This window comes from Camelus ferus, chromosome 13, assembly GCF_009834535.1.
Source record: "Camelus ferus isolate YT-003-E chromosome 13, BCGSAC_Cfer_1.0, whole genome shotgun sequence".
NCBI lineage: Eukaryota > Metazoa > Chordata > Mammalia > Artiodactyla > Camelidae > Camelus > Camelus ferus.
Genome location: NC_045708.1, coordinates 8,482,925 through 8,497,738, shown reverse-complemented (window position 1 = coordinate 8,497,738; position 14,814 = coordinate 8,482,925). Strand labels below are relative to the sequence as shown.

The window sequence follows — 14,814 nt, the reverse complement described above, 5'->3', positions numbered from 1 at the left end:
GAAAGAGGAGAGAACGTGTGTTGGGAACCCCGAAGTGTACTTTCCACACGTCCCCTGACATGTTCCTTACCACAGCTCTGAAGGTTAGGTAAGTCTTACTCCTCCCCATTTTACAAGCAAGAAAATAGAAGCTTAGAGAAGCTTAGAAGTTAAATTACTTGCCCACATTCATAAGCTAGTAAGTGGAGGAGCTGGGATTCAAATGCAGGTATTTCCAGCACCAAGCCTTGACCTTTCCATTATGTCACAGGGGTCTCCACACGACCTCACTGTACAATCGCTGCGCATGGTCCTCTTGTTGCTCTCAAGAAACGAAGAAGGGCGAGAGACTAAGAGCACGTCTTCCGACTTCCGTTCTGCTTCCTACCACGTGCTCTCCACCCAGCAGCCAACGTGAGCTTTCAAGAGTACAAGTCCTGTCCCTCCTTCCTTGACATGTGCAGTGGCTTGGCTTTCTCTGAGGACGGGACCGCACTTCCTAGCTCAGCCTCCCAGGCCTGCTTGCCCCCTTCTCCAACCTCACCACAGCCCACTCTCCGCCAGGGTCCCTGCCATCCTGACACACAAGCCTCCTAATTGTTTCTCAAAGGTGGGCAAGTCTCTCCTCCCTCAGTCTTTGGATTTTCCAGAACATTTTCCCCTGGTATCCTTCTCTTGACTGTGCTCATTCTCTTCCTCCAAGGTCAGCTCAGCTGTCACTTCCTCAGGAAGATCCTCCCAGGCCACTGGACCTAAAGCAGCACCAGCCCCCTTTACTCCTTCATAGCAGTTATCCCAGCTTGTAATGATCTGTTTGCCTGTGTGCTCATTTACTGGCCAACTTCTTCCCTAGGCTGACTGCTCAGAGAGCAGAAATCTCTTCTTTTGAGTCACAGCAGTATCTTCAGAGCCCGGTACCATGCCCGGCACACAGCTGATACCCAGTAAGAATTCACCAAGTGAATGAATCACCTGTCACATCCAACAGGTGAAATGACAGTAAAGTCTCACCTTATTCTGACCTTTTCTTTGTTCCTTCCCCAAACGCATTTGATACAAGTGAACTAACTGAGAATTTCTAATTCTTATTTTACTCTCCCAATTAGATTAGACACTCCCTAAGGATAGGGCTATACTTTCTGTTTTTAAAAATTCTTCCTCATAGCACAGTAACCATAATAAACTCTCAAATCTGTTTATTTTCTATACTTTACAGCACACATTAAATCAAGAGGTATCACAGGAAGAAATCTTTTTAATTACAGTAAGAAGTTAATGAAATTAATGAACAGCAGATGGCTCCTTGGATCTTCTCTGTAAGGTCAAAAGAGAAAAAGAAATAGAGGTATAGGATATTATTTAACTTTCTGCCTTCAAACAAATGGGAAGTGATTAGCCTGAACTCTTTGCTATTTGTGATATATGATAAAAGTAAAAAATTCTTCTGAAAAGAGGTTTTGGCATGGATGGAAGCACCATTTCCTTCTGCCTGAATGATGCCCTTTAACACTTTTTTTTGTAGTGTGGATCTGCGGGAAATGAGTTCTTTTAGTTTCTGAATGTCTAAAAACATCATTAAGTCACCCCTGTTCTTCAAAGATAACGCTTGCTGGACACAGAATGATAGGTTGGCAGTTTTTTTTCCCTTTTAGCATTGAGATGCTGCTTACTGTCTTTTCACTTGCATTGCTGCATAAGAAATCAGCTGTCATTCTCACCTTTGTTCCTTGCAAGTAGCATGGCTCTTTTAATCTGGACACTTTATCATTGGTTTTGAATAATCTAATTATGATGCACTTTGGTGTCGTTTCCTTCATGTTACGTGTGTGGCGAGGTAGCGGAGGGTGTGGGTGTGGTTTTGTGTTTCAGCTTCTGTGAGTTTATAGTTTTCACTAAGTTTGGAAAATTTATGGCCAAAATTTCCTCAAATATTTTTTTTCTCTCCCCTCCTCTCTCTCTCCTCTGAGAACTCTAGTTATCCGTATATCAGGTTGCTTGAAGTTTTCTCATAGGTCACTGATGCTGGTGGGTTCTGGGGGGTGGTTTGTTGGTTTTTTTTGGTGGGGGGATTATTTTTCTCTCAGTATTTCAACTGGGACAATTTCTATTGTTAAGACTTCAAGTTCATTACTCTTTTTCTCTGCACTGTGTCATCTGCTACGGATCAAACCCAGTAATTTTTCATTTCATTTTAATCTTTGAAGTTTGATTTGAGATTTTTGTAACTTTCATGTCTCTACCTAACTTTCTGAACATGCAGAAAAGAGCACAGTTATAATAAATTTTAATGTTCTTCTCTGAAAATTCTAACATCTGTGTTAGCTCTGGGTTGGTTTAGACTGATTATTCTCTTCATTATAGCACTTTTCTGCCCTTTGCACGCCTGGTATTTTTTGATAGGATGCCAGATACTGCGATTTTTACTTTGTTAGGTGCTGAATGTTTTCTGTATTCCATTAAATCTTGAGCTTTGTTCAGGGATATAGTTTATTCACTTGGAAACAGATCCATCCTTTCTGAGCTTCCTTTTATATGACTGATATGTTAGGTAGGTCTGGAGCAGTGTTCAGCCTAGGGTTAACAGCTCACCACTGAGGCCCAAGAGTTTCTGGAAGACTCTTCCCAACGTCCCACACATTATTAGTTTTCCCAGTGTGGCTGGGGGAACAAGCACCATCTCCAGGTGTAGGTGAGCAGCAGGCGCTGTCCCTGTGACCCTCTCAGGTGGCAGTTTCCTCACACACATCACTGATCTGTCCTCTGCTGAATCCTCGCAGGGACCCTCTGTAGACCTCCCAAGGTTTTGTTCTGTGCAGCACACTTCTCCCAGGTCTGCTGTCCTATGAACTGTGGCTTCCCTGGTCCTAGGATTCTCAGCTCTGTTTGTTCAGCTCATCCACCCTCCTGGGCTCTGTCTCAGTCTTTCTTCCTGGTGCCACAGCCTGGAAACATTTTCAAGGCAGTAAGCTGGGATGACTGCAGGGCTCACCTCTTTTGTTTCCCAGCACTCAGGGTCACTATCCTTTGCTGCCTGATGTCTAGTGTCTTGAACCTGTTGTCTCCTTTTTTATCTGGATTTTGGGGTTGTTTCAGGTAGGAGAGTAGGTCTGGTCCCTGTTACTCCATCTTGGTCAGAAGCACATGTCCAGTTCCCTTGTTTTTCTCCCTGTGGTGAACTTCAGTTTCTCCAAAGGATGGTTAGATGATTTCCTGCTGTTTTTTCTATTGGCAAGACAGGGAACCATGGGTCCCCTTCCTCTGGGCCATCTTGCCTGAATTATCTAAGTTACTGATGTGCTAGTTACTATATTCAGAATTCTGCTATATAGAAAAATTAGACAAATAGAGGTCAAAATAGGAATTTTCATAGGATGATTTTCTGAAGGCCACAAGGTATTTGTGCCAAAGCATTAAAGTTTTTAGAATATCAAACACTGGATCTGGTCGCGTATTCAGCAGGAACACAAGGAGATGAGCAAGCTCTGAGCCTCCCCCACTCACCTGAACATCCTGTATGCTGAGTTCAAGCATGTGACTGGTTGCCAACTGTGTGTAGTGCACATTGATTCCTGTGAGACTTGCAAATACCAGTTCTTCTGGGACTTTATTAATTAAAGACAACCCAATTCCACCTTCTAACTTCACAAGCACCTGAAAGGAAACCAAAATATGGCAGACTGGCAGTTTAAAACAGACCTCAAGGTAGCCAGGAGAGTACAAGTAAATAAATGGCTTTAAATCCTTCTACTTTGTCTCTGAGCAGGTGAAAATCACTTAGGAGAGCTGTACAGGTCACCATGATAGCTCAAATTCCCCCATTTCACTAGAAGCCTTCCTCTCTAGGCACACTCCCCACCCCAAACAGAACCCCAGGGTCACAGGATCATACCTCCACCAGAGCACTGATGACATTCTGCCTTTCATTACAGGAGAATCTTTCTCCCGGTCCAGGGGCCAGCTCTTAATAAGTTATTCACCAAATTTCTATAACATCCAACATAGTGCTTTACATAGGTGTTTGATTTTTGGAAAAAAAAGTTTTGGATGGGAGGTAATTAGATTGATTGATTGATTTTAATGGTGGTACCAGGGATTGTACCTAGGACCTGCACAAGCTAGAATCACTCTACCACTGCGCTAAACCCATCTCCCTTGATTTTCTTTTTTAAGATCACTGAGTAAATATGGAGTAAGTGTGCTTTTTCACATTCATTCCATGTTCCTTTTCAAACTTTTCACTTTTTTTCCAATGCCCAAACGGGGAGAGAAGAAGGAAGGTGTCAGAGTCAGTTGGGACCCCCTAAAAATCCAATTTGCTTATTCTCAATCTTCAGTCCTGTTTAAATTCAAATAGTTTATCTTTCTTTATTTTCACCCTGTTTTAGCAACATTTATTACATTCTGATCTGATTTTAGCTGTCATTTAACTAACATATTCACACATTCACGTGATAACATTAAGTACTGCGAAGTGACATGTATATTTAGAAGTCACAGAGGGCAGAAAGAAAAGAGAAGGTCTAAACTGAGAAAATCAGGGAGCAAACTTCTAAACAAATTTACAATAAAGAAATGATCTTGCAATAGTTAAAACTTACTTCCAGTTCCTGCTCTGTGTCTGGATTCTTTAATTTCTGCAGCTCTTGCTCAGTAACAGGAAGTTCATCCACTTCATATGATGAACGGTCACTTTTCCGCTGCGAGAAATCTGTTATCTGAAGTCAAAACACTGTCCTTAGTGAGAGGGTTCATACTTTCATGGTGAAACCCAAGCAATACCTACTGTGTAAATCGAAAGTCATTATATGCTCAATAATCCCATGGCAGTAAATGGTCTCCACAGCACCGCCAAGGTAAGATTTATGTAATAATGAAGCAAACTTGGTTTTGAGTCTATGTGACAAACACCAAGCTGTAGACCTTGAGCTTCACATAGTGGGGGTTATGCATCTGCAGGTGATCTAGAATTAGAGCTCGAATCAAGATGTGCAAACCTCAGGATCCTGGCGTTCATTTTTTGCCTTAAGAGAAGGGTGGTTTTTAAAGAGGTTTTATGGATTATGATGTACTATCTTAGAAAGTTCACTGTTACACACCAAAGTCTTTTCTTCTTCCTTAACTCTCTAATTCACCATGACCTGATAAATCCTTATCTCCAGCACATATCTCTCTCTGAGCTACAGACCCATATTTACACTGACTTCTGGACATCTTCGTGTAGATACCATACACTCAATACGACCAAAACATACCTCCTCATTTCCTCCAGCAGTCTGCTCTGTGTACCTCTCTCAGGGAGGTAGCTTCTCGTCCTCCAAGTTGCCCAAATCAAAATCATGAAGGCCACTCTTGACTCCTTCCTTTCTCTCATCCCCACATTTTTAATCAGTCAGTAAATCTGATTGACTCTACTCCTTAATAAGCTTTCATTTCTATTTGTTTCCCTCCATCCTCCTCATGCCCACCCCCTGCCATTTATTCTAGTTTGGGTCATCATAATCTCTCATCAGGGAAGTTCGTCCGTTTGTTTACTAGACTTGGTTCAGTATCCAGAACCGTGCCTGGCTCTAACCGAAGCTCAGTAAATAACTGTCGAGTGGACACCCTCATTTCTAGGGCAGAGCCCCTCCACCTTACCATCTTGGTTTTGCTAATTATTTTCAGTTAACCTTTAGATCCCAGCTCAAGTATTACTTCTCTTAAAAGGCCTCTGCCAGTCTCCAAATCTGGGAATACAAATTCTTTCTCCATATTCCTCACACCACCCTCCACTCCTACTTTAATAACACACTTTAATTGTCTGATGAGACACCTCATGTATCTTATTGTGGTTAATGCTATTAATACATCAATTGTTTAAACATGTAAGTGTGTATATATAATGACTAATAATAATAATATGTACTGTTCTTGGCATTATCGTCTTTAATTCTTAACACTTTTCTCTTTTGTCATCTTTTATTTTACCTATACTTTAATTCTTATAACAACTTGGTGAGGTAGGTCTTATCCCCATTTTATAAATAAAGACACCATATCCTCATAGCCAGCATAAATATTTCAATTAATCTTTGTTGAACGACTAACCATGGGAGGGGAAGCACACTGAGATTCAGGTCAGTTCTTACGATAAATTATCACCTGGAGGGCTCTAGTGGGTCCATCTGGGATGACTCTGATGGATAACATTCCAGAACCAGGCCTCATTTTTTGGTTAGTAAATTGTTGTTCAGGTGGAACTGGCCCCAGAAGCTCCATGGAGGTGTCAGGTCCAAGAACAACTTCAGCTCCATCAAACAAACCAGAAAGTCCTCCTTTGGCCTAAAAGATAGAGTAAAAATGTATAAGAAAAGGCAAAGGCACTGACTTTGACAATTTAACATGTCATCTGAAACAAGTTACCAAATTTAAACTCTCTTCTGAAGGGTCACGGTCAACGTATAGTAAAGTGTTTGCTATTTTTCCAGCTTCATATATGATTGCTTGGGCAAGATGGAAAGCTACGCTACATGAATTTAGGAAACTCTGGGTAAGATAATTCCATGAATACAGTATATTGGTTTAGTAATAACTTCTAGTCATTAAGCTAGGCTTTTTTCCAAAAAAAAAAAAAAAAAAAAAAAAGTACCAAAAGCCCTGTTTCTCTGAGTACTCTCATTAGTGTTTGCTTAAAAGTCTGAAACATTCTGAAAATAAAGCAATTATCACTATCACTCAGCTTTCCAATAAAAAACAAATTCTAGAGTTGAAAATCTTCCCAAATAGACATATGGCTGGACAATCAACTCAAATATTCAAAAGTTGGTACCTCTTCTAAAATGAAACAGGGAACTGTGAACGTCACCTGATAACCAGTATTCAGGCCTTTGGAGACAAGTACCTTCTCACTATATACACCGAGTGCACTGGAAGTCTGCAGAATGATGCCTCTGGGAGAGTGAATACAGGGCTAGAGAAGACAATGGCTAGAGTGTCTTTATCCCCTTTGTTAGTTTTTAAATACTGAGTAATGAAAAGGAAACTCTGAGCTGGGTTTCTAGGACAGATTTCAACATGGAGAAAGCTTTTATGACTGTTTTTTAAGTTTAGAAAGGAAGTGCATACACAGCCTTATAAGGGCAGTGTCAGAAAATGTTTTTAATGCCTTCAATTACTTTATTCAGAATAATAAGATTGAAGCAAGCTTATTATCCTAACCAAAACACATTTTGCTCTGCTGAATACTGTTATTATAGGTCACTCACAACCAGAGAAACGATGAAATAGATTCAAGAAACAACAAACAGCCAGAAAGGGATTTTTCTTTTCTTTTCTTTTCTTTTTTGGGGGTGGTGGGGAGCTGCTCTAAGAGAATTGGAATTACAAGGGTTTTAGAAACAAACCAGAAGTAAAGTCAGGGTCAGACACAGAACCCAACAATTATAATAAGCCCTCTTTTGCCTCTAGAAGTCTGAATGGTATTGCTAATTGAAAATCACAGATCCATTCCAGATGTGTGCTTCATATAAGTAAGCAGCTTGTCTTTGATGAAAAAGCTCAGGGCAATAGAGATAAAGAAAATAAATCTCACCAAACACCAGTCAGAGGCTACTTATAGATTTGCTCACTGCCCTGGAGAACAATCTCCCATTAAGGAAGGATGGCCTGGTTTCCACCAGGGACAAACACACCGAGAGCTCTCTAGCCTGGGCCTGATGTTCCAGTGTTTACTTTTTGGATAAAACACCACGCCGAGGAAGAAGTGCACACACAGTCACATGTGTTGTTCTGCTGTATGCCCAAACCTCTGAGACACCTGCCCACCTGTTCATCTCAGATCCATGGTCTCACTCCTGGCCTGAAGCCAGAAGGACAGAAAGTCCAAACTTCTGGTAATTTTCCAAACACACATTTGCTTATAAAGTACCTGGGAGTTTATTATGGGGTGGACTGACTGAGTTGAGGGTAGAGGAAATTGACCAGCAATCTTCACTCTGACATTTGCTAGAACAATTAAATGTTTGGTGCACCACTAAGAATGCAGATGTGAGCAGAACCTAGAGCATGCAGAGCCCATGATGATTACTCACCATCTGACGGAACACTTTATACAAGACTGCTTTAACTCCATAGATCTAAAATTGATCCACCTAACTTAGTGGTGGGCTTTTAGCTGACATTTTTCTTTGTTTCTTGCTCTTAAAAATTACATAGGTAATTTATCTCATCAAAGAAAAAAAATCCAGATAAGCCAAGGGGGGTTGGGAAAAACCATCACTCACAGGCACCCATTCCTAACACACTCCTTATGTACCACCTTCTAGAATATTTCCCATGTAAGTATGCACAGATGCACAACCAAAGTTTCTTGACTTTCTTGACTGAAATGAAAGAAGGCTTATTTGCTCTGTAATTATTTTTTCCCATTCAACAACACATCATGTATATCCTAACTGAAATCTGTTTGAAAAAAAGCTCAACCGCCGCTTGCTGCAACTGGGGCTGTCAAACACTACTGACCTGGACAACCAACCCGTGTAACCCGCACGTCAGCCTGCCTTCTCGGAAACTCCATGTCTGAGTCGTACTTCGCCTACGATCAGGCTTTCTTAGCATCAGCGGCTCATATCTGGAAGAAAGGAAAATGCAACGAGTCCGCTGAGTCAAATATTTCAGGCCTGAAGAGCAATCAGGATCACAGTTCTACTCTTCTTCCTCCCAATATTCTCTACCCTTAAAATCTAAAGGGCAGTTAGCTTGAATCCTAGGGCAGCTACATTATCTCTCAATGAGAAAAAAGGAATAAAACAAAATGGAAAGCAATAAGGACACAAGTATTAACACTCTAAAGATTCACAACTTAATACATGTACTATGGGTTCTTGCTTTCTCACAGTGACAAGTTTTATTTTATGCTGGGTTTCAACTTGCAAGTCATCTAAAGTCATTTTGGAAGTCAACAAGGTATAGCGTATTTGTTTTGAAAACAAATACACTGATTTTAGGGAGACATTGAGGCACAGGCAAATAAAATAACTTAAAAAGAGTTGATCTGAACCCAAGGAGTTAGTCGTAAAAACACGTTTGATTATTCTCTTAATAATTTACTCTGCTTTAAAAGAATTCACAAAATTCTTGGATTTAAAAAAACAAACTGTTCACTTGTAGTGAGTAGTGGTGGACAGAAGTTTGGATGAAAAGACCTTCATTTTCGTAACATATCCTTCTCACTGACTGATGTTTTTTAACATCTCCATAAGCATTTCCATAATAACTTTAAAAAATAAAACAGAAGCCTGATACTTATATATTTAGAAATATGGCAGGTTTCCATCATTGAAGAAAAATACAAATTCTTATTTCCTTCACAGACTCTTGCTTCTTGGTGCAAATTTCCTGAATCTGAATTTGAAAGCAGTGAACTTGAATCAAAAGTTGCCTAGAAAATTACCTGTTGTCAGTGACTGCAGCAAGGCCAGCAATATCCAGGATGGGCGACCCCTCAGGTGGAGCGGGCAGCTGAGGGCTTACTGGGGTTGTGAGGCACGGAAGAGCCCTCGTGGGCCAGCATGCCTGTTCCAGTCATCCTCCACAGCTGAGAACGCTTCCCTGGTTCCTGGTGGGCAGAGACAGAAAGCGCCATCACATGAGGCCACGGCTTCAAAACAGGGCTTCAAGAGCGTTGTATAAGGGCTGAATGAGTTCTCAGGTAGGAACTGTGCTTAATTCAAACTTTCATTGTTGTTCATCGACCTAGTTAACTTAGGATGAAATATGCTAAACTCTTGAATCAAACAACCAGAAATTACAAATGATATAAATTTTAAAAATTAATTTTTTTCATACACTGAATACTTTCTGAGCAAACTAGTTAGCTGAGGTTCAATCTAATCTCCACTAGCTATACCGCTATGATAACTGCTGTTCCAGATGGTGACCCTCCAGTGCCCTTACCTTAGGGAGTGATCCAATTATATAAAGTATATATGATAGTCTCAGTATTTGATCATTGGTTAGCCTCATAACTGGCAGACAACCAGAATTTACTAGAGTTCTCCTCTTGTCCTATGTTCATAACGGAAGCATACTATATTGATGGTTTCCAATTTGTAAGTTGACTGTTCAATATCAAGTGGACTCTACTCAAAGGTTATACTAAAATGATTGCTATTAATTCTAAATATATTTTCTCCCTAGGAATATTCTGTAAACAGCACTTGGACTTTCAGATCAATCCATGAAAGTCTATACAATTACATACAAGAAGTAATCATAATAGTAATAATGCTTATTGATTATTTACTATGTGCCAGCCACTGATCAGTGTGATTTACATGTAGTAATTCATTTAATCCTCAAAACAATCCAGTGAGGCATATGCTATTATTACCCTTACTTAACATTTAGAAATTAAGTCTCAGTGGATCAAGAAACTTCACCACGGTCACAAAACTAGCAGGTGGTGGACTGAAGATTTGAATCCCCACAGCATGATTTCAGAGCTGACTGCTTAACCACTGTGCTATACTACCTTTTAAACACAATCCATATAATTCCATGTCAGTAACACCTAAGCATTTAGAATACTCTTTCTATGGGAATGTATCCAGACCTGTCAGGATCACATCCACTCTCACCAGATGCAAGCTCCTCTAGAGCAGCAGACCCTTCTGGGTACCACAAACGCATCCACATGCTGCCCTGCATTGGAAAGACAGCTTCTCCATTACATTCTATAAAGTAAAAACTAATAAAGTAATATGAAGGCTGGAGTCAAATCCCAGGCTTGGAAAGCCAGCTGCATCATTTACTATCTAAGTGACCCTGGGTAAGTTACTAAATCTCTCATAGCCTCTGTTTCCTGATCTGTCAAAGGAGAAAATTAAAGCTACCTCTTAGGGTTCTTATGATAAGTGCAATAAATACAAGGTAATTTGGGCACATGCTTGGCACAGCAGAATGCCTCAATAAATGTTTGCTATGTTATTATGATGACATCTCTTTACACCACACATTATGTACATTGTCTTAGCTGATCCCTCTCAGAAACCTGGGAGATCAGTGGGGAAATGCCGCTCAGGTAGGAAAGTGAAACACCAGATATCATGATCTTTAAGCAGCAAAGCCAGAACTCAAACCTCGAAGATATGATGCTCTTTCTCCTGTGTGCTACTGCCTCCTACATCTGTAAAAGGAGAGACCGAGCCGCACTCCTCCACCTGCAATCCCCACATGCTTACTTCTCTATGCACAGTAGAATACATCTACCCATGGCACCAAAACCACATGGGAAAGCACCTCAATTTTCCTGGAGATGTTCCAGGTTGGGAATCACAGCACAGATGCCCAGCTGAAGTCAAGTTTTCATACATGGATTTCTCTATTGCCTGCCCATATATGCACAGGCTCATCAGAGTTGGAAACTACCCAAGCCTCCATTTAAAAATCTGAGATCTACCATTCTCCTTCCAGCTCCCTTCCCTGGCCCTCTTCCCTCACAATTTAGTCCTAAAACCTTCAGATGAGACTGAGGAAGGCAGAAGGCCATGGGGTCTGTGTGAGGGTGGGTGGGTGTACTGTGGTGGCCCAGCCCAGAGTAGGATGTTGAAACCCAATCCATATCATGGGGTTGGGGAGGCAAGCCTAGTGTGGGCTGTCAAAGAGAGGTGAGAAGGGTATTCCTGCAAGGGCTGGGGGTTGAAAGGGGAGCTGTCCAACACATGGAGACCAGAACCCCTGCCATGTAACAGAGTGTATCTACACGGGGGGCAGGGGCACAACTGCGGTGACAGAAGACAGGTTACATTCTGGGGAGCAGATCAAAATAATAAATATATTCTTTGTGCTAACAAGGGAGTTATAAATATGAAAAGGGAAAAAATCAGAATGAACTTTGTGGTGTTAGACTGGAATTAGAACTATTAGTGCAAACTGCTGGTTTTTAATACACAGAGATAAATATGTCTAATATGTAAATACACATATAAGATATATGTATGCATATGCATATATATTATGTACACATGCAGATATATCATAGCACGTGCGTGCCTGTGTGTGTGTGTGTGTGTGTATACATATGTCATGTGTACGTAAAATCCCTCAGGAGAGCCTGGGAACAGCAACACCACAATAGCAACAAGGGTACCTAGTATACATATCTTAAGTTTCTAAATTCCACTCTCTGATAAGAGGGATCAGGGCTCCTTAAAGAAGTGGCAAATCCCAGGAATGCTGCAGGAAGAGTACAAAATGAGCCCTGAATAACTTGCTGTGTCAGACAGTAAGAAAAGTGCTCAAGGAATGAGGGGTCATATGTTAAAAGGACACAGAAGGTTAAAGGCGCTCCCACTGGCCAAATATGAGAATAGAGCATAAAAGCAAAATATTTTTTGGTACCATCCTGATAGTAACAGGTAACACACTGAATAAAACAGGAAGCCACATTGACACACATAAAGCTGCAGACTGAACTGTGACTCTGCAAAATTCTTCTGCTGAAGACCTCACCAGACTTGTGATGGTCTCTGGAAATGGGGCCTCTGGGTGATAATTAGGTTGAGATGAGGTCATGAGGATGGGGCTCTCCTGATGGGGTTAGGGCCCTTAGGTGTCAAAGGCCTTGCTTTCTCCTCTCCCTTCACCCTTGCCCCACCCTCTTTCTCTGCTTTTTGAAGACATAGTAAGAAGGCAGCAGTCTACAAACCAGGAAAGGGGCCTTCACCAGAACTGAACTGGTCAGCACCCTAATCTTGGAGCTCCCAGCCTCCAGAACTATGAGAAATAAATTCCCATTGTTCAGTCTGTAGTGTTTTGTTCTGGAGTCCAAGTTAATATATATATGCTTGCATACATACATAGAAAGTCTACTGAGGAAGTTTTACATAGTCTCAAAGTACCTCTCCACAAAATATTAACTAAATACAAGGGAAAAGAAAAACTTCACTCCACAGGAGAAGGCTAGTGGACACTACCTTAAGCAAGTGCTAAAGTTAACGTCACCAGCAACAGGGCACATTAAAACCACAGCACCACCTCCATAGAATTTCTGCCAACTTCTCTGTAAATTTGAGATTCTTTCAAAATAAAAAGTAAAAACACAAAAACCAAAAACCTGAGATGTCAAACTTCTACTCGTGGTTCCTCATTCAAGCACACAGGTCCATTTCCTAAGGCCAATTCAGAGAAACTTGCCTAGTTTAGATGTCAGTGTAACTCACTTATCATCTACCCTTCCATTTACTAGTTTTTAACAACTGTGAAAATGTGTAAAATATAAAATTTTATTTAAAATGTTTTTTGCTATTTAATTAAAAAAAATCTGTTTTTGTCTGCTTAAGAGTCACCCAGCCCTTGGAAATCACATGTATATTTATTATTTGTGTTTTGCTGATCACACCTGGTGATCATATCCACCTGATAAACCATCTTACTCTCGAGTTGGTTTTCATTCACCCTAACATCCTTACAACTTGAACATTCTTTTACAGTCATCTGCAACGTTGTTTCCAAGGGCGCTTCCATTTTTTCCCCCAATTGATTTAATTTGTCAGACTCTTTAAGATTATTGCCTTTCAAAATTTTCTTTTTCAAAATGTTCAATGAAAGTCTAGAAAGTTGTTCACTTTTAATTACTACGCCTCATGGTCTCTTTACTCACCACCATTCCCAAATCTTATTTCTTCTTTTCCTCAAATCTTATTTCTAAAATGCATCTAACATGTAAGCACAGCCTTCTATAACAGAATGTGATAACATTTTAAGCAAATTTGAATTATGTGACTTTCAACTGGTATCATATAAAAATACATGTAGAAGTATTTGTAGATTGATAGATGGATAAACCTTGAACACATAAGGATAAGTGAAAGAAGCCACTGATTAAAGACCACTTATACAGAAGCCCAGAATAGGGGCATCTACAGTAACAGAAAGCAGATTAATGATTGCTTAGGGCTGGGAAGTAAGGGGAATGCGGGGCGATAGCTAAAGGATACAGGGTTCTTCCTTGAGGTGATGGAAATGTTCTAAAATTAAGTGTGGTTATGGTTGTACATACTGCGGATATACTAAAAACCACTGAATTGTATATTTTAACTGGGTGATTTGCATGGTATATGAATTATATCTCAATAAAGCCGTTAAAAATATAAAACTGAATTAAAAACATGTGTATTAAAGTTGCATTTGACATGCAAATTTTTAAATAATTTGAATCTATCCCCCATTAAAAATGTGGTAAGAGTTGGATGACCTCAAAGCCAAAAGGATCTACATTTATTACTGCCACAGGTGACACGACTTCATCATCATTAGGGCCACTCAGGTTGTAAACACATACCCTCTGTCAGGGTTATTTTTGGATTATGTGATTTATATCATGCAAAATTTTCCAGACTATAACCCTCAGGTAAATGTATTTCAAATAATTACAGTTGGTGATCTCCTGTCTCTTTCAGTGATTTCTGCACCTGTGTTCTCAAATATCTTTCATTTTGAAGTCCGAACTATTTACTACCAGTCTTCCTATCATTTATTATATTTCTGGTCGAGGTTTACTCTTTCTCTCAATATCTAGGTCTATTAACATAAAAATTTCCCTAAACTGACCTGAAAAGAATGCTGGCATAAAAATCGAAAAAACTGTCAGTTTGACAATTTTTCTGTTGAGATTAGGGAAGGATAAATTACAACAGAAAAAGAGTAATGAAAATGACAAATCACAAATTTGAAAAAAAATAAATTCAAGGATTAAGTTTTCCAAAAAAGGTATCAAAGATGAGCAGGGCTTGGCATTCCTGGAGCAGGTGTCATGGGGTAGTGGGAACAATACAGATCAGCATGGTCAAGACGCCC

General features: G+C 40.2%; 1 protein-coding gene across 1 annotated transcript in view; it reads right to left on the bottom strand.

Annotated features, from left to right (window-relative positions):
• Positions 1-14,814, bottom strand: part of VPS13D (vacuolar protein sorting 13 homolog D) — a 226,887-nt gene that overhangs the window by 98,984 nt on the left and 113,089 nt on the right. Inside the window, 6 exon segments of the mRNA XM_032495223.1 lie at positions 3,481-3,630; positions 4,578-4,694; positions 6,121-6,300; positions 8,479-8,587; positions 9,410-9,462; positions 9,464-9,574. Of these exon segments, the coding sequence (XP_032351114.1) occupies positions 3,481-3,630; positions 4,578-4,694; positions 6,121-6,300; positions 8,479-8,587; positions 9,410-9,462; positions 9,464-9,574 (720 nt within the window).